Source organism: Vombatus ursinus, unplaced genomic scaffold (genome assembly GCF_900497805.2).
Source record: "Vombatus ursinus unplaced genomic scaffold, bare-nosed wombat genome assembly UNPS02014959.1, whole genome shotgun sequence".
NCBI classification, from domain to species: Eukaryota; Metazoa; Chordata; class Mammalia; order Diprotodontia; family Vombatidae; genus Vombatus; species Vombatus ursinus.
In genome coordinates this window covers 2451931-2477895 of record NW_020954737.1, presented here as the reverse complement: position 1 = coordinate 2477895, position 25965 = coordinate 2451931, and the positions used below count along the sequence as shown (strand labels likewise).

The window sequence follows — 25965 nt, the reverse complement described above, 5'->3', positions numbered from 1 at the left end:
ATCTCACCTTGGCTGGAAGGACAGCAGCCACTCCTGAGCCCAGCCTGAGTTTCAGACCTGAGTTCTTTCCTCCTTAGGCAGCTTCCAGGGTTTCTCTATAGTAGTTATGAACTGAGTGTGGACATCTGATGAACTTTGGCCCCCTTGCAGCACAGAACTCCCAAGCTCAAATGATCTACCAGTCTCTGCCCCCACAGCAAGGTATATCCCCCACATTTAGTGGTGGTGCAGTATGTCTGACATTCTTGATACCAATTTAAATTTTAGTTAATAGGGATATTTATTTTACTGTGCTGTAGAAAAGTTTTTATGATTAGCCTTTTTCATCAGAGATGTATGACCTTCCCAAATTTTGCCTACGTAAAATTTGCCTCCTTACGCTCCAGTATATCTGATTACAAAACTTTTGCTGTGAGAAATTGTCTAGGTTCAGAGTAATACTAGTTCAAACCTATCCTTACTAAAGTTCTGAAGTTTTTTTTGTTTGTTTTTATTGAAAGTATAATTTGTCATTTGTTCAAAGGCTACCTTGAAATTAATTCTCTGAGATTAACTTTTGAGATTTGGTATATACAGGCTAACATTCTCCTTTAGCCAGGTTCCCATTGTTTAATTTCTTAGCCAAAACTTTCTCCAGTATCATAGCAACTAATTTTTAGAAAGGGACTAGTTCTAGTCCTGTCTTTTGTCTCTAATTAGCTGTGTGAACCTTGAACAAATCACTTAACCTCTTTTTGCCTCAATTTCATGGACCTTTTTCAGAATAAAATTTTTAAATACATAAAATAAATAGAATTACCAGGGAAATGGATTATATTATGTACATGATTAAAAAGCTAAAGATTGGGGGCAAAAATAACTTTTTTTTTTAATGAACTGCAATATTACATCATAATTCCTGTACATTTAGGACAAGAAGGAAATGCAAGAGCAGTGTAATTCCTACCTCCTGCTTATATTTCCATTCTTATTCTCCCACTTTTCCCCTGCAGAGTACCCTATGCTCTAGTCAGTGAATAAACATTTATTAAGTGCCTGCTCTGTGCTAAGAGCTGGGATACAATGAAAGGCAAAAAAACAGTCTCTTCTCAAGGTGCTCACGGTCTGAAGAGGGTAATAATGTACAAACAATTATGTGCATATAAGTTTATATAGGAGAAATTACAGATAATCAACTGAGAGAGGGCCCTGGAATCGGGAGGGGAGGGCCAGTGGTAGGGAATCAGGAAAGGCTTCTTGAAAAGGTAGAAATTTTAGCTGGGGCCTGAAGGGAAGCCAAGGAGGCCAGGAGGTGGAGATGAGAGAATCCCAGGCACCAGGCTCAGCGTACAGCCAGTGAAAATGTCCAGGGTTGGGAGGTGGAGAGTCTTGTCTGAGGAACAGCAGAGAAGCCAGTGCTGCTGCATCTCAGGATAAGAAGACTAGAAAGCTAAGGGGTGCCAGCTTACGTCGGGCTTTGAACACCAAATAGACGGTTTTATATTTGATCTAGGAAGTGATAGGGAGCCATTGGAATTTTTTATGTAGGGAAGTGACATGGTCATTTGTGCTTTAGGAAGAGCTGTTTGACAGCTGAGTCAAGGATGTAGGTCACCCTCTGTCTAACTGCTTCTCTTGTGTTTTCCTGTCCCTCTGCTTTTACTATTGAATCCTTCCCTTTACACTGAATACTCCTCTCCTTTTGAGTCTTGCCATACTCAAGACTCCTGATACTAGCACCTCTTGATTACCTTTGTCATCAAAGGTGACCTTCCCAAATTTTCATTTAGAAATAATCACCCTTAACCCATTTGTATATTAATTACTTTGTCTATAGTTAGGAAATGTAAAAAAAAAATGAATTATAAAAACATTTTATTGTTAACAAGACATTCTTTTAAAGAAGTCCATTTTTTAAAAAAATTTAACATCATACAGGTACTGATGCAGTTACTATATATAAATAACATCTTTTCTGAGTTGACTGCCAAATGATGGACTGAACACATATATATTAAAGGATTTCATGTTCATGAGAATGCGTTGTAGCTTTATCAGCCAAGTGCTACAAATATGGAGTATTAATCAGGACCTAGAAGTAGACTTGTATCGGATTGGACCATGTAATATCATTTGTTCCACTTGTATGCTTCCTAAAAATAAATGACTGGCTTTTCACTTCACCTGAGATTATCAGAACTAGGATAGCCAGATTAGTGCCTATCAATAGGTATCATCCTCAAAGAAAATTAATTACATCAGAAAATAAAGCTTCCTAGTCACAAAAATTCTATATTTGTATTAATTTTAATTAACACTAATGTTCTACTTGTATAAAATCTCTGATATATTTTTATCATGTTACTGAGTAAACTATCTAGATTTATTTTTCCTCAAGATATTTGACATTCATTACAGTATTTCAGTTGTCCGAAAAATGGGTATTATTGACTTCTATTTGTCTGCCCCTCCCCCAACCTCAATAACTTTTTTAAAAAACACAGTATTTCATTAACCAGTTGAAATTAATTAGTAAAGAAACTTTTTTAGTAAGGAAATGTTTTCCAAGTCTGTGAAACTGGAACAAGAACAGAATATTTTTCTTATATAACCTAATATTTCTTTTGGTTTGAGTCCCTAGTTTTACAGAAGACAATTCAGTGACTTTTGTTTTTGTTTCAAATAACTAGGTATTTAATGAACGCTGCAGAGTTCATTTCAAGCCTCCAAAGAAGGAATAAAGAAAGAAGGATATTTCTAAAGGAAATAGTCATATCCTAAGAGCTGGGCAAGACAGACACAGGAAGGGCAGGAAGCTTAGAAGGATGATTTCTGAGCCAACAGACCAAGACCTTTTGTTGATTTCAGGCCCACTTTGCCAAGACCTCAAGTATAAATAATCCTAATAATTATGAAGAAATCAACTGCTATTTTATACTGAATCTGTGAAAAAATGTTTTGTAACTATTAAAATAATTTTCAGATGGAGTGTACGTATTTTTTTTATTCCTTTCCCATACTGAAGTAGTGAATCCCCTTTAAAGAAGCATAAACATAATTTCAGTTGCCAAAATTCAGTCACTTTTATAGAGGGAAACGATTAGTAGGATGGAATGTTGACCATTTTGGGATTTAAGAATTTGGTCTTACCTGATGTGTGAATTTATCCCTTTATTTTTACAAAGATTTGCTGGTCATTAATAGAACAAGAATTTAAAGTAGTCCTGTAAAACTCAAATTACAGAATGTCTGAGCTGGCAGGGTCCTTCAAGATCATCAAATCCAATTAGAGTGCCCCTGCACTTTACTTGCTGTGATCTTTGGTCAGGGTATTTAAATTCTCTGTCCATTTTTTCACTTTGTCATGCTGTAAAAACGTCAGCTGTTATTATTTATTTTGTAGGAACCAACTCCCTTCATTTTACAGGTAAGGAAACTGAGGCTTTGAGAGGCTGCAAGTGAGTTCTGTAGGCCATTGCTAGTGAATAGTAAAGCTGTATTTCAGACTCAGTTTCTCTGACTTCACGTCCAGGTTCTTTCAGCTCTACAGAAGGGTTATCAAACCCAGATAGGATATTACATTTCAAACTGGTTCTGGCTAAATTTGACACTTGCTCTACCATACTGCTTTTTGCTGTGCTGACAACTGAGTTTTCTTTTTTTTTTTTTTTTTTTTGGCTAGGCAATGGGGTTAAGTGACTTGCCCAGGGTCACACAGCTAGTAAGTGTTTTGTGTCAGAGGCCGGATTTGAACTCAGATCCTCCTAAATCCAGGGCCGGTGCTCTGTCCACTGCGCCACCTAGCTGCCCCAGATACCTGAGTTTTCTAATGTGATGTTTTAAAAATTAATTTGGAAATTCATCTGTTTTGGTGATTATTGCTGTTGATTTCTGGGTTAATAGTAAAATATAGGTGGTGAGGGAACTTTATGTGGCCAAAGATAAGCAATGTTTGTAAGAGAGCATTAAAGGCATCTAAGTGGCCCCATGGCTTGAGGTCAGGAAGACCTGAATTCAAATGCTGCCTCAGCTAGCTCTGTTAGCTATACTGGGCAAATAACCTCTTTCTGCTTGTTGTCTCATGTGTAAAATGAGGTAGTTGGTCTCAGTCTGTGAGGCCCCTTCAGTTACAAAACTGATCCTATAAATCCCTGATATTGGATATCAAAAGCCAAGGACAATGTGTAGTGGAAAGAACTTTGGCTCTGCAATCAAGACCAGAGCTCAAACTCTACTTCTGATCCTTACTGCCTGTGATTTTAAGCAAGTCTCTTTAACTTCCCTGGGCCTCAGTTTTGCCATTTTTAAATGAAAGATTGGAGTAGATGGTCTCTGAAATCCCAACTGTAGATAGATCCTGTGACCCAAATGGGTACTAGTTTAACAAATTTTTATTAAGTATCTATTATCTGCCAGGTGCTACCTGGAAGAAGAGTTGGCAACTTGGAAGACAAAAGATTTTCAGGAAAGAAGGTAAGTATGGAGCCATTATAGGCCTGTTAGCAGCCTGTGTACATTTGTGGAAAATGGAATGCCAGGACATGACAATAACGAATAATCTTTTAGGTAAAGGGATGTAGTAGGAATCAAGGTCCCAAGAAAGATAGGTTGAGTCTGCCTAGAGAGCCTTAACTGATAGGCTGAGTTTGAACCCTACCTTATGGGGAGCCACTGAATATTTTCAAGCAGGGGAGTAACCTATACTTTTGGAAGATTGTTTTTGTAGATGAGTGGGGAAATTGATTATTTAGGGGGAAACCTGGAATTAGGAAGACCAGATTATTAGATAGGGCTGGTAGAAGGTAATAAGGACTTGAACTACAATGGTTGCTATATGAGAGGGTGGTGGAGTAGGATGGATTGGAAATGTGTGGAAGTGTAATTAACAAGATTTGACAGCGTTAGATAAAAAGGAATGTATCAGAACTGCAGCCTCACCTAGAGCTTGTGAGCACAGGAGAATGGGCTCCAAATTACCCTGGCTAAAGCTGTCAGTATTAATTTATCAAGTGTTCTGGTTGTCAATCACATCACACCACACCTTCACTTCTGAGCAAGTTCCATCAATGAATGGGCCTTCCTGGGGTGCCTTTAAGAATGAGGCAATTGTCAATTGGGCCACTGCCTCAGAAACTGGCCTTTTTCATAAAAGTGATTGTATATAATGTGTGTAAAAGAAAAACCAAAAATTGCTTTTTTTTTTTTTCAGCAAGAAAGCTTGTTTAATTGGAGCAAAGAAATGAATACCCTTCAAAAGTTAATATCCTTGGCATCCCATCATAGCAGCTAAGTTTGCCCAGTTCTGACTTGTACTTATGTAGGAAGCAAATTAAAGTATAAGAAAGAAACGTTGATGTAATAACAATGCTTCATTATATTTCCATGCAGACCTAGTGTATCAAGGACAATGGATGTCTAAAGACAACCCTGGCGAATGCCCATAATGGATGGGAGGAGAAAGGAACCAGGAAAAGGACCTGGGAACAGTTCAGGAGGTCAAAGTAGATGCATGATTGTGTATTATATCTGAGAGGTTGGTGGAAAAAGTCAGTCTGGAAGAGACTCATTCACTATTAAAAATCAAGAGAAGAAAAGGGGGGAAAACTCTTAACAATAAGTGTAGACAAGAACATGAACTCAGCATGCCAAGTTCAAAAATGTATGTCTACACCTTGAGTCAAGATGTCAGTAAGCATTTAGAGAAGTATTTATGGTGCCAAGCACTATGCTTAGCATTGGGGATACAGCAAAAGTCAAGAACAGCCCGCACCTTGCTCACATTCTAATGTGGGAGACATCATGAATAATTATGTGTATACCAGGTGTACAAAATAAATTGGAGGTAATCTCAAAAGGAAGGCACTTAGATTGAGGGGCACCTGGGAAGACCTTGCAGGTGAAATTTTAGCTGAGACTTGAAGGAAGACCATTTTAGACATGAGGGATTGCCAGTGATTTAGGAGATGGGAAATGGAGTATTGTGTTCAAGGACCCAGAAGAAGGCCAGTGTTACTGGATTATGAGATGTATGTTTGGGAGTGGGAGTGGAGGGAATAATACATTTAACTGTGAGAAGACAAGGAAGGTAGAAAAGGAGCTGGTTGTGAAAAGCTAAAAAGGATTTTATATTTAATCCAGGAGATAATAGGGAACCATTGGAGTTTATTGGGTAAGGGGATGACATGGTCAGATCTGCACTTTAGAAAGATCTCTTTGGCAGATGAGTAGAGGATGGACTGGAGTGGGGAGAGATTTTAGGCAGAAGGCTATTGCAGTAGTCCAAGCGTGAAGTGATAGGAACCTGCACCGGAGTGATCCTGACGGAGGAGAGATGTGGGCATATCTGAACGATATCAGGAAGGTAGAATCAACTGGACTTGGTAACAGATTGGATATAGGGTGTTGTGAGAAATGAAAGTAAAGGATAACACTTTGCAAACTAGGGTGATGAAGTATGGTGGCATCCTTGATGCTGCTTAGGAAGTTTGGAAGTGGGAGGGCTTGAGAGGGGAAGGTGAGTTCACTGTGGGATATTTGAGTTTAGGATGTCTACAGGATATCCAGTTTGTAGTGTCCAATAGGCAGCTAGAGATTCAATCAAGACTGGAGTTACATAAGGGGTAACTTCTCCCTTTGTCAGGAGCTAGGCAACTTGCTTCATCCTAAGTCCCCTGGAGACATGGTTGTTAATTGCATTGATCAAGAGTTATTAAGTTTGCCTGGGTCTTTTTTGGTTTTGGTTTTTTACAGTGATGTTATCCTTGTATAAATTGTTCTCTTGATCCTGCTCACTTTACTCTAACATGATATTACCCAGCATTCTCTGAAATATTTTTTCAAAATGTGTTTAGCTATTCCCTAGTTGTCTAAGAAGAAATCTGACACCCCCTTAGTTTCCAGTTCTCCTTTTCTCTCCCCCCTTTTAATTGCACTTTTAAGGATTCAGAAGTTTGTTTTGCTTGCAGCTATTTCCTCTCCAATATTGTCCTTTCTCTTAACACTACTCTCTATCCCCACTGGTTTTCCTGTTGACTTTGATGTATTTCTACACCAAATTTTGTGTGCATTAAACCTCCTTTGTTCATTTCAGATAAAGGTAAGATAAACACTTTTTTAGGGTTTCTCTTCTAATTCTCCATTTTTTTTTTAAGGAAAAGGTAACTCTACATCCTCCATTTCAGTTAAAGATATGAGTCTAAGTTCTTATGCTAACTCCTCACCCACCCCTTCTTCCATATTTGCGTATTCTTTTGTTTACTCCAATTACAGAAATAACAAGTTATATCTTCGTCCTTCCCATATAGGAATTCCTCCTTCACTACTATTATATTCTCCCTTTTCTCTCCTCTCCCTAAACCCTCAGTATAGAACCCTCACCTAGGATTAGACTCCCTTGGAACTTTGAAGTTCAGAGCTCTAGATCCTCAGGGACCAGTCAAAGAGCCCTATGCCTCTACACTTGTTGAGTACCATCTCATGATGGTTTCTGATTGATCTGAACTATCCACTGCTGCTTCTTGTGGTTTCCTGGGTTCCCACCCTGGGGATTTCTCACAGGAGACCTTTACTCTTCCTGTCTCAGGACACAGACTCTTGCAGGCTAAATGTGCTTCATATCTGATCTCACTGTTGCTTACTTTGCTGGAATGGTCCCCAACCCATGGACTCCTGGCTATTTTTGTGCAGTTCTGGAATAAAAGAAGTCATGTTTTGATGGAGTAGATACATGGGAGCTGGGCAGTCTGTATCCTTGGCAGGCTAGAAAATAGTACTTAAAGACAGAACACATTTAGCAACTAGACACTCTAATCTCCTGCTGCCACCTCATGGTTAAGTGGCCAGCACTGCCACAAGCCCAGAGGCCACTTGGTACTCACTGTCCTCAGCATTGCCCCTCCCAGCTTCAATGAGGCCATTCTAATCCAATCCTGCCGACTACATGAAATGCCCTATGCTAGAGCCAGTCTGATGTTTCAGGTTCAGAAATGAAATAAAATGAGATACTGATAGTCCTTCTAGCAGTTAATGAAAACAGGTTTACTTAGCTATTGCAGGGAAAAGATATTCAATGAGGGCACAATGTTGATTTATTGGGTATAGCTTCCTGGCCTATTGTGGTCACATTAGTCCTTTGACCAGAAGCCTGAGGGAGGAGCTGCTGATTCCTCATGCACTGTATTTTTGTATTTAGGTCATCAGGAGGATAAGTCAATTCTGTAAGTCCTTGGACAATTAAATCTTAAGGATAGTTTTGATGCCCTTTGAAGAAATTTAGCCTGTTCTCAGGATAGATTATTGCTCTTACCATGGGGGAGGGAGGTAGGAGGTGGGTGGATGGGATCAATATTCCCCTTCTCCCTTTTACACACCCCTTCTCCTGTCAGTTGGAGGGGGAAATGGGAAGAAAATGATAGGCTAGGCAAACAGAATGAATAGTGGTGTTTCCTAGGTTGAGCTACCAGAATGGGGTGGGAAGAGTTCTGGAGTTGTGGACTGACACTGATACCCTGCAAACATATTTCACATCTCTATTTGATCTGCTCTGTTTCCCTTGGCTCAGGTCTGGCTGCTCTCCTTTGGTTAGCATCTCAGGTCCAGTTCAGGTCTCCTGATTACTGCCATCCTCTGATCCTCTCAGCTTGCATGTTCCAGTCAATGTGGGTGTCCTGATCAATATGGATTTCTATAGCAGTGTTCCTTTGTCCCTTTTTCTGTCTGTGTGGCTGCCTATGTTTCTCTGGGGAAAAGGTGTCTTTAAAAATCAATAGGAATTAGAAGGATCTACAGGTTCCAGGATGATCTGTCCCTGCTAACTTTAAATCCTCCCACATCTTTTTTAAAATTAAATTTAAAATTTTCAATTAACAAAAATCTACTTTTTCTTTCTGTCATATCCCTCCCCACTAGAAAAAGAAAAACACAGTCCTATAGCAAATCTGTATAGTCAAGCAAAACAAATTCCTGTTTGTGCCATGTCTAAAAATACGTCTCATTCTGCTTCCTCAGTCCATCACCCCTCTCTCAGGAGGTGGGTAGCATGCTTTATCATCAGACCTCTGGAGTCATGGGTGGTCATTGTGTTGATGTGAGTTCTTACTTCTTTCAAAGGATATTTGTCTTTACTCCCAAATCTCACCGACACATCTGGATGGTGTAAAAGAGAGTTGGAATCGTAGGGAAAATGTCAGGTTACTCATGTTCTAGTCCCAGCTAACATTGCAGAGGTGTTCCTGAAAATATAAGTGCAAGTCAATTTTTGTAGAATAAACGCTATCTTATTTCTACTCCCCAACGTTTCTGTTGGGATTTCTCTACCATATCCCAGAAATCTCTTTGTTCTGGAGGATTACTCTAGCCCTGGAATTCACACCTTGGAAGTAACCTTTGCCCCTGTGACCCCACCCTCTAATAGGAGAGGCTGTCCTAGAACTTCCATTTGAGAGTGCCCAGGCCAGCCACGTCTTCTTTTCTCACCAGGTTGCACTTGGGACTTCTCTACCATAACCTCAAGCTGGATGCCTTCATCCCTTCTCATCTTTTAAAGCTTCTTTTTATTTTTTGTGCTTTCTTGTGTGTGTGTGTTGGGGTGGGGGGGAGCATTGTGTTTGTATGCTCAGTGCTTAGCACAGTGCCTATCACTATGTTCATTACCTACTACTTACTATGGTGAAGGGTTAATAATGTTTGTTAAGGTTTGTAGAGAGGAAAGTGCTTGGCTCCATGCTTCCCCACCCCTTTTACTAAAGCATGCTAGCTAGTTTGAATAAATCTCACTCAGCTGCCTCAGGAATTTGAGAAACAACTGGAAAGGCATTGGAGTGCTTTGTGAAGCTTTGGGACTGGTGAAGAGCAGTCATTTGGGTGGGAGATACTGGCATGGGTGCTGAAGGAAAAAGACTTTTGTCTTTGAAATCACTATGCTGTAGTCAGGTAGGAGTGGTTTAGACATGCTTGGTGATAAGCTAGGAGTTGTAGGGTATTCCCGCCTGGGTAAATTTCATTAAATTCAGAGGTCAGCGGGAATCATGGTTCAAGAGAGAGTACATGAAGGGGTCCTGCTTTGTACAGTCTGCCTTGGAAATGTGATGAAGTGAGAAGTGTTACTCTGGCTCAGACAGGTAAACTGCCATCCTCTCAGCAATACTAGGCCAGGGCCCATTACAGAGAAAGCTTTGTCTCTGGCAAAAGGCTAGGGGTTCTTGTGGAGGAGCTTTCCAGAATCCTAGAAGGACTTCAAGCTGACCAGGGAGGGGAGGTAGGAAGCTATGGAGTATGGGAAAGATGGGCAGCTGATGCCTTCTGCTGGTTGGTAGCTATGAAGAAGTGCAAGAGAAACTATTGTCCCAGGAACTAAATTTGAGAGTCTCAAACTATCCATGCTTCACTTTCTGGTCTAGATCACCAGGCTTCAACTTCCTTCTACCCTTGAGGCCCCTTTTTCCCACTGGTGACTTCCTCCTTGGAACTTCCATTTTGAAAAAATGGCAAGATCAGTCATGCTTCACTCTCCAGACTTCACCACCATGTTTCTACACGGGTACCTTACTCTACTCCCTCCACATACTTGCTTTTCATTTCCATCTTCTGCCTTTCAGAATGTTTGGGCCACTTCACAACTCTTCTAACAATGTGTGTACATGTCTTGTCTTTCTATAGCTCCTTGAATAATTGTTATTTTCCTTTCTGTCATCTTTGCCAAACTAATGGATAAGAAATGGAACCTCAGAGTAGCATTGAGGTGTATGACTCTTATTTTGATTATGAATAGTATAATTTGATTGTTGATTGCTTGCAATTTTTCTTTTGAGAACAGCTTACTCATAACATGAGAGGCAGCTAGGTGTTGTGGTGGATAGCATTGTGACTTCATCATGCTAAGAGGTAGGTCTAATGGATGGTGGGCTAACTCTGGGGTCATAATATTGATACACATAACCCACATAAACAAAAGCTCTTTGAGGTCTCCAATAATTTTTAAGATTATAAAGGGATCCTGAGACCAAAAAGTTTGAGAACTGCTGTACTAGATCACGCTTTTTTTTGCACTCCAGATAACCTAGATCTCTATACATAACCTCAACTTTTTAAACAGATTTGAAAATGCTTTTACTTTGGTGATTATTATTGACATTTCAGAGTGCTTAGGGATATAATAAAATAATTTGTAAGGGGGTGGAGATAGGGTGCAATTTGTATGGCCAATAGCATAGATAGTGCTTATGAAAGGACATAAAAGGAAATTGATTCCCTGGTGTTGGATCCTGAAACTCGAGGGGAAGATAACTGATAATTCAGTTCAACGAATGCTTATTAATGTATTGGATATATGCTAAACAAGAAAAGAAATGAATCAATCTCTCATCTTAAGGAGACAACATTCTGCAAGAAGAATACAGCATATATGCAAGGTAAGGTGAGAATGGAGAAAATACTTGAGTAGTGGGAGAAAGTTGATCTGGAGACCCCTGATCCTCTAATTTCCCACAAGCCTAATTCATGAAATCACAGGAGCTCAAGGGCCAGTTAATAGACAATAAGATGATAAAGTCTTCAAGAAAGGGAAAAGAAATGACTAATTTTTGCTTCCATTTTATCAGATGTGAAGGAATTCTTTAATCAAGCTTGATGGCATTATTGAGCCATTGGCTGACAGAAGGATCCCCATACCCTTGGTAGCCCTTGAAAAAATGAGACACTCTCCAGGCAAAAGTCAATGCAGTAGATGTCTCTGAGGAGTTTAATCTGTGGAGGAACTATGGAAGAACCACTCAGCTCTTGAGAGGAAGTAACTCCTTGTTCTTTTGAGGAGAGGGAGACATTTTTCTCTCTTCCCCCTTCCCCCTTCCCCCTTCCCCCTTCCCCCTCAAACATGGTGTCTGGCAGTGCAGCTGCTTGCCCAGTGGGGGCTTCTCACAACCAGGGAGAAGGCTGTGAGAGGAAATAAGATGTACCCAGCAGAAATATTATGTCCCTTGTGAAGTCATCAAGAGAAGAGAAAGAAAGTCAGGCCCTGAGGCAATAGAAGTATGAGTCTCCTTGACTTTGTATGTTCTCTAATTGTGTTCTCACTCTTTCCAATAAGGTGAGGTTTTGTGGGAGAGTGTGTTTCTGGTTGATGGGGGGAATATTTTATAACTATGATTCTTACAATACCATTTTCAGTAAATGCCTTTGCTTTGAGTAAATTGTGTCAAGTGACTAACTGTTAAAGGCAAAAGCATTGATGGGGACTCATGAGCTGTAGTTTTAAGAAGGTGGACCCCCAGAGCACGTTAAACCTGAGGTTAATTCCTCCATCCCTCCCACCACCCCCATGCAACCCTTCAAAAGTTGATTTCCTGAACGTCCTGCTGAAGCAACTAAAACTGCTTCATTCTGACTAATGCAGCCATGCAGGAGGCAAATTAGTATAGAGTATAGGAGGGAACAGTTACCATAGTAAGAGAAAGCTTCATAATCTTTGTGGGTAGACTTGGCGTAGCAAGGAGAATGAAGAACCAAAGCCCACCCCTGGTGAAAGTCCATAGGGAAGAGCAGAAAGAAGAGCAGCCAGGAAGAGACACTGGGAGCAGCAGCTAGACGGTTCAGAGTGGATCCAGGATGCTGAGGTGTCGTTTAGAGATGTGTGGATGTAGGGAGGACACAGTGTGCAGGTGGTGGTGTTATAAAGGATATTCTTAAATGTTCAGAACTTCTCTTAGTAAAAAGTAGAGAGAAGACACCCAAAAAATGGCCATCTTTTCCATTTTCTCTGCAGTCCCTAGACCTGGTGCTGGAAGGCAGTAAGAAGCTCCCAGCTCTCAGATTACCTGAGCACAAGCCTCAGTGAGGAAGTTGGCTCTATCAAGAACCTTGACTTAAGCACCAACCGCATGTAGAAAGAACTGTGGCAAGTACTGGGGGAAAGACAGCATTCCAATTAGACACAAGGTAAGGAGCAGCTTCCAAAGAGATTCCTGAAAGGGCAGGGGTATCCAACTTTTTATGATGAGGAAATGCCTTGAAATCATCTGGGTGGTACTATTACTGACAGGTAAATACTACTCATTAGTACAGGCAGCAGAGAAGAGCTGTCATTTCAACCTCAGCAATTTTGGTCAACCTTCAGATAAACATGGCTATAAGGAAACAGCCACTCTAGGGTGGAAGCAGCTTCAAGGAACATGAAGAAACAGAAGAGAGTCAGACTGCAGAGAGAAGACCCTGGATATCCAGGTGAGCAACCCATCCAGAGAGAAACAATATCTAGGTCATGTAGTAACAGGAGTTGTGAGTTGGCTTTGCCACACATGTATCCTACAGATCTACCTCACTACCACTGTGCTCCAAGTTTGAGTCTACTTTCGCCATGGACACCATGTATTTGTGGGAGAGTATACCCCAGGTTTATGGGGGGTGGTGTTTGATAACTACTAGTCTTTCTATGCCATCTGAATAAAAATGACTTTGCTCATTCTGTCTGCTGGCTGGTGGTAAATTGGGGCTCTTGAGATAAAGGAATGTACACCCTCGCATTTGCCCTTACTACCTGGGACAGCAGCCTTTATTTGGGAACCCAACCTATAACTGTGTGTGTAAGTTGGGGAGGAGTCCAGAGAGAATGCTACCCAAATTTGCTTGGCAGTTTTACAGGGTGACCTAATGCTCCTTGACTATTGGAAAGCCAGTATCTGCTGTGGGATGAGCTGAGATGTACAATGATTTAAAGCAGATGATTTCAGAATTGATTAAAATTTTTTAAATTGACATTTTATTTCTGAAAATATCCTTTCCCTCTCTATCCAGTGAGCCATCCCTTATTAAAAAAAAAAGGGGGGGGAAGGGAACATTGACTGAAACTAACCAATACATCATCAAAGTCAAACTATACTTTAAAAAGATCTATGTTTTGTTTCAGTTGTGCTTATTGATACAGGATGCTCATGAAAGGAACTAGATGCATTCTGGACTGTGACTCTAAAAGTAGGTCAGTTCATCATCCTTGGTTTTGCCGGTCTGGTAGGCTGACAGCTCCATTGGATCATTCGTGTAAGGGAGAGGTCTGAATACTTTCAAATGTACATATTGATCACCTCCAGTATGTACCTGCAAATAAAGAGAAGCAGAGAATCAGTGACATGTATTCCAACCCAGCATTTCTCACCTCTCAGGGCCATTGTATGGGCATTGCTGTTTTAGGTAGGGGTTTTGACTAGATGACCTCTGATATGAATTTTATATTTTTATTCTAACCTATGAATGGGCCTATTCGTGCTTTGAAAAAATATAACAGGAAGTTACCTGAGTGATCATATAGCTGTATTTTTAAAGCTAAAGGAATTGAGTCCCACAAAGGTGCAGCAAATAAGACTATTCAAATGGGCACCAATATCATGCTACTCCTAGTTCTTAAGGTCACAGATTTAAAGCTGGAAGGAACTTTAGTCCCATCTGCTCATTTTGTAATTGAGGAAACTAAGGTCCAGTGAGGTTAGTCACTTGTCCAGTTTGTAAGTTACTTGTAAGGCTTTTAGGGGATGCAGTGGATAAAGTAATGGACCTGGAGTTAGGAAGACCGTCAGTCATTTCCTGTCTGCCACAGTTTCCTCAAATGAATTCCTCAGTCCCCCCCAAATGGGGATAATAAAAGCACTTACCTCATAGAGCTGTTGTGAGTATCAAGTAAGATCACATTTATAAAGAACTTAGCATCATGCCTGGCACATAGTTGTTGTTTAATTAATACTTGTTCTTAACCCTGCCTCCCCCACCATTCTCTTCCTTTCCCTTGTCCATAGTCACAAGGTAATAAGCAGCTGAGCCAAAATCTGATCCCAAATCCAGGGCTGTTTCATTACAGCACAGCTGACGCTAGTTGTTAAGCACCTGGATTTTTGAACACCTAAGCAGCTAATTTTTAGTAACAGAGTCAGTTACTATGTTGAATTTGAATTGTGCCTCTGTCCCAGAGTTTCATTTATTTTTAAGGTTTTATTTTCTGAAATGCGTAGGAAAAAAAAGATCTTGTGTCATACAAAAATATGGGTTTCCTCTTTTTGATTTTTATCCAAGCCCCTATGAAAATGTGGCCTTTGAACATCTTGTGTCTTCCTTCCAATGCTGGGTTTCTTGAGGGATAGCCCTAGCTGCTCACTGGTCCCATCTGTGGTTTTTAATCTCCCATATTCCTTCCAAATAGTAGCACTTAGCAAACTATCTTTAACAGAGTTCTATCTTTAGAAAATCAGAGTAAATGAAACCAACAAGACAGCTAGGTAGTGCTTTGGATAGGTAAGTCACATAACCACTGGAGGCCCCAAGTGACTCCCTAGGACTGATCAGCCAAGTCAATAGTTGGGTTCAGATCTGTGTTAGTAGAGAGGGTTCTCAGATCCAGCATTTCCCACAGAAAGAGAGAATGCTGGGCCTGGAGTCAAGAAGACCTGAGTATGAATCTCACCTCAGACATTGCTAGCTGTGTGACTCTAGGTAAGTCACTTAATCTCATTTTCCTCACCTGGGAAATGTCTCTCCCTCATTTGTAAGCATCCAATGAGATAATATTCATGAAGGGCTTAGCACATAGTGGGCACTTAATAAATTCTTGTTTTCTTCCTTCCTAGGCTGCAGCAGATGCTACTGCCTGGCTGACATCTCATAGCACCTTAATATACCCTCCTTAACTCAGCTGAGATAGTTCTACTCTGCTGTACCTTAAATAGAGAAACACTTGGATCCAACCTGAATACATTTCCTAAGTATCTCTACCCACAATCCCCAAAGTGGGCAAGGAGTTCCCAGATGTGTGCCACTGCTGGCTACACTGAGGGACTCTAAGGTTATATATTTCTTTTAAAATTATGCTATAGTGCATAGAGTGCTGGCTTTGCACCTGGAGAGGGTTCAAATCCTCTGACACTTATTAGTTGAATGACCCTAGGTAAGTCATATAAGGATCTTAGGCAGGCCCCAAGCAACTCATTGGGGCTAATCAACAGAGTCAATAGATTGGTTTTGGTCTGTGTTGGTAGAGAGGGTTCACAGACCTAGAATTTACTATAATGATAAAAATCCATCATGAATTTGGATAAAATCCCCCAAACGTATCTAGGATTTGGAAAAAGTAAAGTGCACTCCAATAATTTCTGATAAGGTTGTGTTTGAAATTCTGTGCACCAATGAAAGTGATTAGGGTCCATGGTGACCTGGTACTCACATTTTGTGATATAAGACAAGATGCTTACTCTCAAGCAACATATAATCTAGTTGTTGCATTCAGGACATAAACATATAAGCCTCGTTTCAGAGATTATCATGACATGAAAGACCCAGTACTTTGGGAATTTTCTCACTCTTTTTTCTTATGGTCCCATCCAGGAAAGGCTGGGACAATGTATCCTGAGACTTATTCTTCACTTGCAAGCATACAATTCACAGTCTTATAGGCTAACATTTTATTAAAGGAATCGTGAAAACAAATGGAATTCCCCAAATGAATAATCATGAGTAAGTAAAGTATGTGTGTAAATTCTCAGAGTCACAGTCTTAAACATCAGAGCTTCCCCTGATAGAAACTCCTTTCTATAAATTCTATCTTGGCCTTACTTCTCTCCAGTTGCCTGGCTACTCAAAGTGAAGGTAAAGGGAGAGCCTTTATCGTTCTCTTTTTCTCTCTCCTCCTTCTCTCTCCCCTCGCCCTCTCATTTCATCATCTGTTCTTTGTTCTCATCTCTCAGTTTCACTATGAGAGCAAAACCTACCAGGTTAGTCCTGCTCTGCTCCCCAGGTTGTCATGAATCATGTCCCAAAGTCCCTTCCTCCCTTCTGCCTTCTTCACTTTCTCTCAGTTACCATACCATCACTTAATATTTCCTCTGGGGGAGAAACTTTATTTTCTCCATTTACTCATATGGGAAGGGGACAAACTATTCCCACACTTTCTATGTAGATCCAAATGGAAATAAACTGAGTGGAATTCAATAATTTGTTGAACACTGACCTTTATAAAATACATGGTCCCAGCAACTACTTGTGTTCTGTATTTTACAGCTTCAAAGTGGTCATATTTTTCATTGGACTTTTTTTCCAACTGTGGCTTTACCTTAAGAAAAGAGAGGAAGGTAAAGAATTTAGTGGTTATCTGAAAGTATTATTAATTTTGGTCTACTCAGTGACCAATGCACCACTGACAACCATGGAAATTTTAGTCAAACCTCTCTTTTTCCCCAATTCATTAAACAGTAAATAGTTTTTAAAAATTATGTTTTTGCCTACTGTGCCTAAGGCATTGTGCCAAGTGCTGAGGATAAAAGCAATCACACAACCAGCTCCTGCTCTCAAGGAGCTTACATTATACTGGGAAGAATACAGTATTTGCCCAAATTAGTAAATACCAAATAAATAAAAATACTTTCAAAAGGAAGGAATCAAACAGCAATTATTTCTTCCAAACTAGAAAGAAATCACTGATTGAAAGATTGATTGACCACTTAAGTAATGGGTGGCTAGTGTTCCCTCACAGACTACAGGGCACATCTTCTTGTAAGGATTCTATAAATCTCTAAGTTGCTCAGGATGCTAACATCGAGTCTCAGAATCTTGGTTGGAAGATAACTCAGTGGCTAATCTACACGTAGTCCTGTCAATAACAGAAAAGCCACCCCCAGTATATGACATATCTAATGAGCTGAAGGGCAGTGTGGTGCAGTGGACAGAGTGCTGGGTTTCTATCCAGTGGACCAGATCCTGGCTCTGTCACTACCTGTGTGACCTTGAATAAGTTACTTCACTTCTGTGGGCCTCAGTTTCCTTATCCATAAAATAAGTTGGTTTGACCCTAAAGGTTGACCACTAAGCTCTCTTCTGTGTTTAAAATCTATGATCCCATGGTCATCCAGCCTTTGTTTGAAGACTTCCAATGAGGAGGGACAGTGGCATGGTGAAGAATACTGCCTCTGGAGTCAGAGAACCTGAATTCCATTCCTGTCTCTGATCCTTATTACATATGAACTGGTGCAAGTCACTTGGAGCCTCAATTTCCTCATCTGTAAAATGAGGAGGTTGGACTAAATTATCTCTGAGGTCCCTTCCAATTCTAGATTTATGATCCCATGACCTTCTCATTCCACTTTTAGATAACTCTAGTTATTGGAAAAGTTTTTATTATCTCAAGATAAAATTGGCTTCTTTTCAACTCCCTCCCCCCATTGCTACTGGTTCTGTCTTCTGGGGCCAAACAGATCAGATCTCATCCTTCTCTATCCCTTCAACTACCTGAAGACATCTATCATGGTTCCAGTGAGCCTTCCCTTCTCCATGCTAATCAACCAATCAATAAGCATTTATATAACACCTACTTTGTGTTTAGGCATTGTGCTAGGTACTGGGAGTACAAAGACAAATAATCCCTCTGTTTAACCTGGAGAAGAAAAAGACTCATTTTGGTGCCCAAATTTCAGGTGCAGAATTACTTCTTTAGTAATCATCATCATCTGATACTGGTTGTTCAGTCTTTTCAGTTGTGTCCAACTCTTAATAGACCCCATTCGAGTTTTGTTTTTTGGCAGAGATTCTGGAGTGGTTTGACATTTCTTTCTCTAGCTCATTTTATAGATGAGGAAACTGAGTTAAACAGTGTTAAGTGACTTGCCCAGGGCCACACAGCTAGTATATGTCAGACGCCAGATCTGAACTCAAGAAGATGAGTCTTGCTGACTCCAGGCCCAATGCTCTATCCACTGTGCCACCTAGCTGTTCTAAATTTGCAAGGCACTTTATTTACATTAACTCATTTGACACTGTCCTCAAACTAGAATTCAATAAATCAAGAGGCATGGCTGGAAAAGAAAAAATTTAATTAACAGAATCTGATGAGTGGTTGGACCACTAGGTGGTGCAGTGCCTAGATCATTGGGCTTGGAATCAGGAAGACTCAAATCCTGCCTCAGATATTTACTTCTCTGGTTAGGAAAGTTTGTCTTTAAAAGGTTAAGTGCAGCCTGAGCTCAGGGCCAGGACTATGCAATATGTATTCTTTTGATATAATAATAAGCTCCTTTTGCTACATTTTTCCTGAGCCTACCTTATTTCTTTGGGGTGAAACCCTAATGAAAATTTTTCTTTCAACACTGTACTTCTTGGTTACAAGCCTTTATTTGTTTTTCCAGTAGAGGTGAGTAGGGGAAGGAGAGGAAATAGATTTTTGTTGATTGAAAAAAATTAAACTAAGTTAAAAAAAATTTCTTAACAATGAAGAGTCAGGGAAACAAGAAGAGAACATTTTTCCTCCAGCTTCCCTGATACCATACATTGTATTATCAGACTTACCATCTTTGGCCCTGAGCCCTATGCTTCCCAGAATTGCCTCACTCACCCTAACACCTTAGGCAGTGTTAAAATCGGCAACTTCAGAATTTTCACCTAATCTGTGCTATCTTATATAAGCACATACTCATCGATTTTCCAGTAATTGTTACTGTCAGTAATTTCCTACAGAAAACCAGGGGCTTATGATAACAAATAGAAAGGTATAAGGCTATACGTCAAGCACATATAATTTTGTCTGTGTGGGTATATCCTCTGCCTGCATAGATTACAAATAGTCCATAGTATTTGTCTTCACGAGTGGCTGTGGCCAATATACACACATCATCTAGTTCATCATTTTTCTGATAATGGACATTTCAACACTAATCTGGGCTGGTCCTTGGTCAACAGGCATACAATTTGTCACCAGGCCTTTCTGGCTAGGTAGGGCTTGCTAGAGCTTATGCTCCATTGGCATAGCTTTGGAGAGCACAGGGTCACCCCCCCACTATGATAAAGCATTGGAATAGGACTTCCATGGTTTGCACTTAACAGTTATGAGAAGTCTTAAAAATGTATAGAAGTAATAGGTATCCCTGGTCTTCATGGAAATATGAATGGAATTAACTTTCCCAAGTGGAAATGCCTTCTCCTTATCTGTAAATGGGTGTTCTCTGCCTCATTTCTTATTTAGCCTTAAAGACTGAATGGGCATTGCCTGAGTCAAACTGAGACCTGCTAAAGACTTTAGCTTTAAAAGGCCATGGTCCCCCACCGCACTCAGTGCCATCTTGCCACTGGACCCAGATGGCTCCAGAGGACAAAATGAGACTGGTGACTTTGCACAGCCCTCTCTCACTTAAATCCACTTTACTTGCATGTCATGGCATCACCTCCCTGATGTCATGGTTCTGTTTGAGCATGAAGGTCAAACAACAAATGGGTGTGACAGTACGTATACTGACAGGTAGAGTGGTATAGTGGAATCAGCTCTGTCTCTAGTGTCGGGGACTGTTTCAACTTTCTCCTCAGACATTCACTACCTGTGTATCCTTTGGGGCAAGTCATCTCTCTTGACCTCACTTGCATCATCAATTAAATGAGGGTGTTGGAGTAGACCTGTGGTCTTCAGGTCTCATGTGCCCTTCTAGGCTCTTGTATATGGCCTTTTGACTGAGTCCAAGCTTTACAGAACAAATCCTTTTATTAAGGGGATTTTTTTCTGTGAAGTTTGGATTCAGAGGGCTGCACTTGAGGACCTAGAGGGCCACATGTGACCTTGAGGCTGCAGGTTCCCCACCCCTGGACTACATGACTTCCAATGGACCTTCTAGTTCTGGGGGTTCTAAACTCAGAGTACACAGACCCCAAAGGAACCCATGGATAGATTTCAGGGGTCCATGAACTTAGATATGAAAAAAACTACATCTCTATTTCCACTGAACTTTGGTTTCCTTTGTAATCTTACATAAAGTAGAATCACTTTTTTGTTATGTATTTAAAAGCATTGTTCAGAGAAGGGGTGCATAAGCTTCATCAGACTGCCAAAGGGATCCATGACACACAAAAAGGCAGAGAACCCCGGCCTCGCTCTGTGATCCTATGATGGCCTCACAAAGTCATAGAGAACCACAGAAGCAGCAGTTTTAGAGATGGACTGGAGCTCAGGGGCCATCTAGTTCAACCCATCCCAGAAAGGAATCCCTGATATAACATGCCTGGCATGTGATCATCCCACCTCTACTTGAAAGGGAAAGTGAGAGTATCGCCAACTCCACATGTCAGTCTATTCTGCTTCTGATCAGCTCTAATAGTTAATTGACCCTATTTGCAATTTACACACATTGTTCCTGTCATTTCCCTTTGGGTCCAAGCAGAACGAGTCTAATAGTTCTTCCAAATGATAGGCTTTCAAATGTTGAGTTGTTTCAGTCATGTCTGACTCTTCATGATCCCATTTGGGGTTTTCTTGGCAGAGATACTGGCATGGTTTACCATTTCCTTCTCCAGCTCATTTTACAGATGAGGAAACTGAGGCAAACAGGGTGAAGTGACTTGCCCAGATTCACACAGCTAGTAAGTGTTTGAGGTCAGATTTGAACTCAGGAAGATGAGTCTCCCTGACTCCAGGCCCAGTGTTCTGTGCACTCTGGTGCCCCATAGCTGCTGCTTTCTTTGAAAGCTACTGGAGGGTAGATATTTCATTCCCCCACAGTCTTTTCTTCTCCAGGCTGAACACCGGCAGGCCCTTCGATGGATCCTCATGTGACATGGACTTGAAGCCCTTCACTCTATTTCTTGCCTTCTTTTGGACACTTTTCAGCCCATACATGTATTTCACAAATCCATGGAGCCCAGAAATAACACAATATTCCAAATCTGGTAAGATGCAGCATGATCAAAGGAAAAGAGTCGTGGACTTGGAGTCAAGACACTAGGGTTCATGTGAACTCTATTGCTTACTAGCTGTGAGACTTTGGATAAGTCATTTAACTTCTCTGAATTTTAAGTGCTTCATTTGTCAGAGCAAATCAATTCAACAAACATATGAAAGAGCTACACTGTAGTGTAAGACATTGTGCTGAACACTGAGGAGCAATACAGCTCCTCTGCCTTGCACATAGTAGATGCTTAATGTTTATTAAAGGAAGGAGTTGATACTCTAATATGTGAGGAATACCACTTACCACAGATTAATAGGATTCAAGGGACACTGATAAGGGCAGAGAAGAGGTCTAGACTAAGTGCTATAAGGAAATTTGAGGAGGGAGAGATCATTTTGTTGGAGAGATCAGGGAAGACTTCTTGGAGAAGGGGGCTCAACCTGAGTTGGGCCTTGAAGAAGGAGAAAGATTTCAGCAGGTAGAGATGTGGAGGGAGGGACAATACTCCCTGCCCCACCTTGCCTAATAGAATTGTGGGGAGCGGATGGAAGCAGGCACAGGAGATAATGTCTTAGGGCCATAGAGATGGGAGGGGATACTGCTGTCTGAATGATTCTGGAACAGTCTCTGAGCATCCATTGCCCTGACTCGGAAGCAGCTTCAGAATGAATGCTTACCACTCTTTCAGGGTTTCTAGGAGAAGGTAGCAGACAAATCTGGGGCGGGGCAGGGGAGGAGGAGTAATCTAGGGCTAGGGGCACAGGTGTAACTAAGTCCCCAAAAGGAAAAAGGAACAAAGTATGATGAGTCGACAGTCAGCTGCTCTGGGAGAGGCTGTTCTTTCCTCTTTCCCCTCCCTTCCTGCTTCTTTCCTCTTCCCTTTTATCCTGAACTTACGCAGCATCAAATAAGATGAACGTTTGTATATACAAAGCAAAGGGGGAAAGTGGATTACCCATGTAGCTGAGAATCTGACCCCCAAACTGTTTGTTTCTCACTCCAGGTAGGATATATTAACGGATCTGTTTTCCAGAGCCCTTTCAGCATTTGCCATGTTCCTTTATTTGGGTCATCTTTGTCTGATGGGTGTGAGGTGATAACTCAGAAATGCTTTAATTTTTCTAATTATTGGTGATTCTGAGTATTTTTTCATCTGTCTAATGATACCTTGCATTTCGTCCTCAGCTTCCTGTTATTTCTTTTGAGTATCAGTAGTGGTGGTGGTGGTGGCATATGAAAGAGTTTAAGGTGGCTTTGGAAGGGAAGGACAGGGAGGAAGGCAGACAATTGCTCAGATAAGAGGAGGTAAAGAGACAAGGGCTGGTGTGTATGTGTGTGTTATTGTGTGTGTGTGTGTACTCCCAGTATTATAAGTCATACAGGCTAGGCAAATCTTGGTTAGGGGGAAGGGAGACAGAACTAGGTTCATAGGATGGGTGGTGGCATGTAGCATGACTTCCTTCTAGCATGCTGAAAATTCTGTTTCCAATCATTTGTAAATACTTCAGTTCATACTTTGACTTTGAGGTGCCTGTAAGGGGAGCATCTGACTCTGGGGATTGGCATATCCTGAAGTTCCCAAGCCATCTTGGTGGGGGCAACAGGTCAACAAACCAAAGAAGTATCCAAAATGTATCCAAGCCCTGAGTTCATATGAGCAAGAAGTTTCTAACACAAAGTTACATCAGGTAACCACATGCTCATACGAATGTACTTGGGTGTGTGCACATAGACCTAGTTACAGAGTAAATAAATCCATAGTGATACAGAGAAACGTTTACACACAAACCCATAATAAGACAGGCCATATTAGTCACTGGCACTCAGATTGCCTGTACATTTAGGGGGTTGAATGTTTTCCAGAATCATTGTCATTGTAATTTTCATTTTGATCAATCAACTTATCATCATAGTAGTAGGCAGAAGGTGACATGAAGTGGAAAGAATATTGGACTAGAAAAAGAAAGACCTATTAAAAAAAATTGTTTCAATTTTTCAAATTGTTTAAGTGGCAGTTTTATGAAGCCTTGCCTGATACCCTCTGCTGCTAGTACACTCACCCGTACCCCGATTGACCATGTATTTACTTTGTATAAACTTATTTATGTGCAGCTTGTCTTTCCTAAGAGAATATAAGTTACTTGAATGCAGAGAATGTGTCTTCTTTGTCTTTATATTCTCAGGACTTAATATGATCCTGGCATGTAGTCAGTGTTTAATAAATGCTTGCTGAGCAATTGCCATTGTGTGACCCTGGGTGAATCATTGCACATCCTGAAATACTCTCCTTCACCTCTTCCTTTTGGACTCCCTGATGTCCTTCAAGACTTAGCTCAACTGCTGCCTTTTGCATGAGGCCTTTTTCTGGTGCCCCCAGTTGCTAGTGCCTTTCCCTCCAAGGTTACCTTGTATTTGCTTGCATATACGTATGCTTGTATGTGCTGTCTTCCTCATTACAGTGTTGACTCCTTTGTGAACTGATCCAACCATTCTGGAGAGCAATCTAGAACTATGCCCAAAGGGCTATAAAACTGTGCATCCAGCACTTTGATCCAGCAATACCACTGCTAGGTCTATAACCTAAAGACACACACACACACACATACGTATATGTATGTATGTATATATACACACGTGTGTGTGTATATACACACATATGCATACATATATGTATATATGAAAAGGATCTACATGTACAAAAATATTTATAGCAACTCTTTTTTAGTGGCTAAGAACTGGAAATTGAAGGGATGCCCATGAATTGGGTAATGACTAAACAAGTTGTTTATATAATTGTGATAGAGTATTACTATGCTATAAGAAATGACAAGCAATATGATTCCAGAAAAACCTGGAAAGATTTACATTAACTGATACAAAGTAGAGTGAGCAGTACCAGGAGAATGTTGTACACAGTAACAACAATATTGCACAATGAAGAACTGTGAATGACTTAGCTATTCTCAGCAATACAATGATCCAAGACAAAGGACTCACAATGAAACATGCTATCTGCCTCCAAAGTAAAGAGCTGATATTGTCTGAATACCGACTGAAGCGTAACATTTTTTATTTTCTGTCTCTTTCTTTCTCTCTCATTCTCTTTCTTTTTTGAGTCTTCTTGTACAACATAACTACTACAGAAATGTTTTACATGATTGTACATGTATAGACTATATCAGATTTCTTGCCATCTCAGAAAGAAAGAAGGGGAAGGGAGAAATAGAATTTGGAACTCAAAATTTAAAAAAACTTAAAAATAGATTTAACATGTAATTGGGGAGAAAATAAAATATTATTTGAAGAAGAATATTGACTTCTTAACAGCAGGAGCTATTTTGTTTTTCTCTTTGTATTCAGAGAACCTAGTACAGTCTTTGACATTTAGTCAATGTTTGCTTGATTCACTTCTTTGGGCCTCAGTTTCCATATTTTGAAATGAGGTAGTTGGACTACATAACCTGAAAGTCTTTTAACATTCTCTGATTGGAGCTAATAATGAATTCCTAGATTGTTGGAGACTGTAGCAGGCTTAGAAATCATCAAATCTAGCTCTTTTATTTATACATGAGGAAACTGATGCTCAGGAAGGGGAATAACATATCCATATTCATCTCAGCCTCTGTTCTTGACTAATAAAACAATAATAAACATGCACATGGCTGCTAATAGATTTGATTGAACATGATGGTAAGCACCCTTCTGTAATGGACCCTCTGCTGCCTTTGAAGATACACTCGCAAATACATTTACACCCCTATGCACAGATACATATACAGACATGAGAAGCAGTGTGGACCAGTGGACAGAAAGCTGACTTGGGAGTCAAGAAGACCTGGGTTCAAATCCTGCCTCTGGTATATCATAGCTACATGACTGGACAAATCACTAAATTTCTCAATGCCACATATGTTTCTAAGTTATACATGAGTTGCTGATCTGCATTGATGAGAGGAATTTTCATTCTAGGACTTTCCCACACCAACGAAATCACAGTTTAGATTTTTAAAATCACTTAGATATTCATGCACATTTATATACATGTATAGATATTTACATTATCTCCATCAATGAGTACTTGTTAAGCATCTATGATGTGCCAGGCACTGTGAGAGGTGCTAGGAATGCAAATACATTTAATGAAGCAATCCTTATGCACAAGGAATTTATATTCTAATGGAGGAGAGAACAATTACATATCTAAGTATGGACAGATTAAATATAAGGTAGTTTGGGAAGGGAAGGGTATTAGTGGTTGGGGGAATCAGGAAAGGCTTCCTGTACAGTTATCTCTTCCACATCATGACTTTCCCCATTG

General features: G+C 40.4%; 2 protein-coding genes across 3 annotated transcripts in view; one reads left to right on the top strand and one right to left on the bottom strand.

Annotated features, from left to right (window-relative positions):
* CCDC58 (coiled-coil domain containing 58) overlaps positions 1-2967 on the top strand; it is a 35965-nt gene extending 32998 nt beyond the window's left edge. For both annotated transcript variants that reach the window (XM_027845230.1, XM_027845231.1), the window contains exon 5: positions 2670-2967. In XM_027845230.1, the coding sequence (XP_027701031.1) occupies positions 2670-2720 (51 nt within the window). In that variant the 3' untranslated portion in view covers positions 2721-2967. The remainder of the gene's footprint in view (positions 1-2669) is intronic.
* Positions 2968-13844: 10877 nt separating this feature from the next.
* LOC114030391 (cystatin-A1-like) overlaps positions 13845-25965 on the bottom strand; it is a 22260-nt gene continuing 10139 nt past the window's right edge. The window contains exons 3-4 of the mRNA XM_027845193.1: positions 16958-17059; positions 13845-14064 (exon numbers count right to left, since the gene is read on the bottom strand). Coding sequence (XP_027700994.1) covers positions 13936-14064; positions 16958-17059 — 231 coding nt within the window. The 3' untranslated portion in view covers positions 13845-13935. The remainder of the gene's footprint in view (positions 14065-16957; positions 17060-25965) is intronic.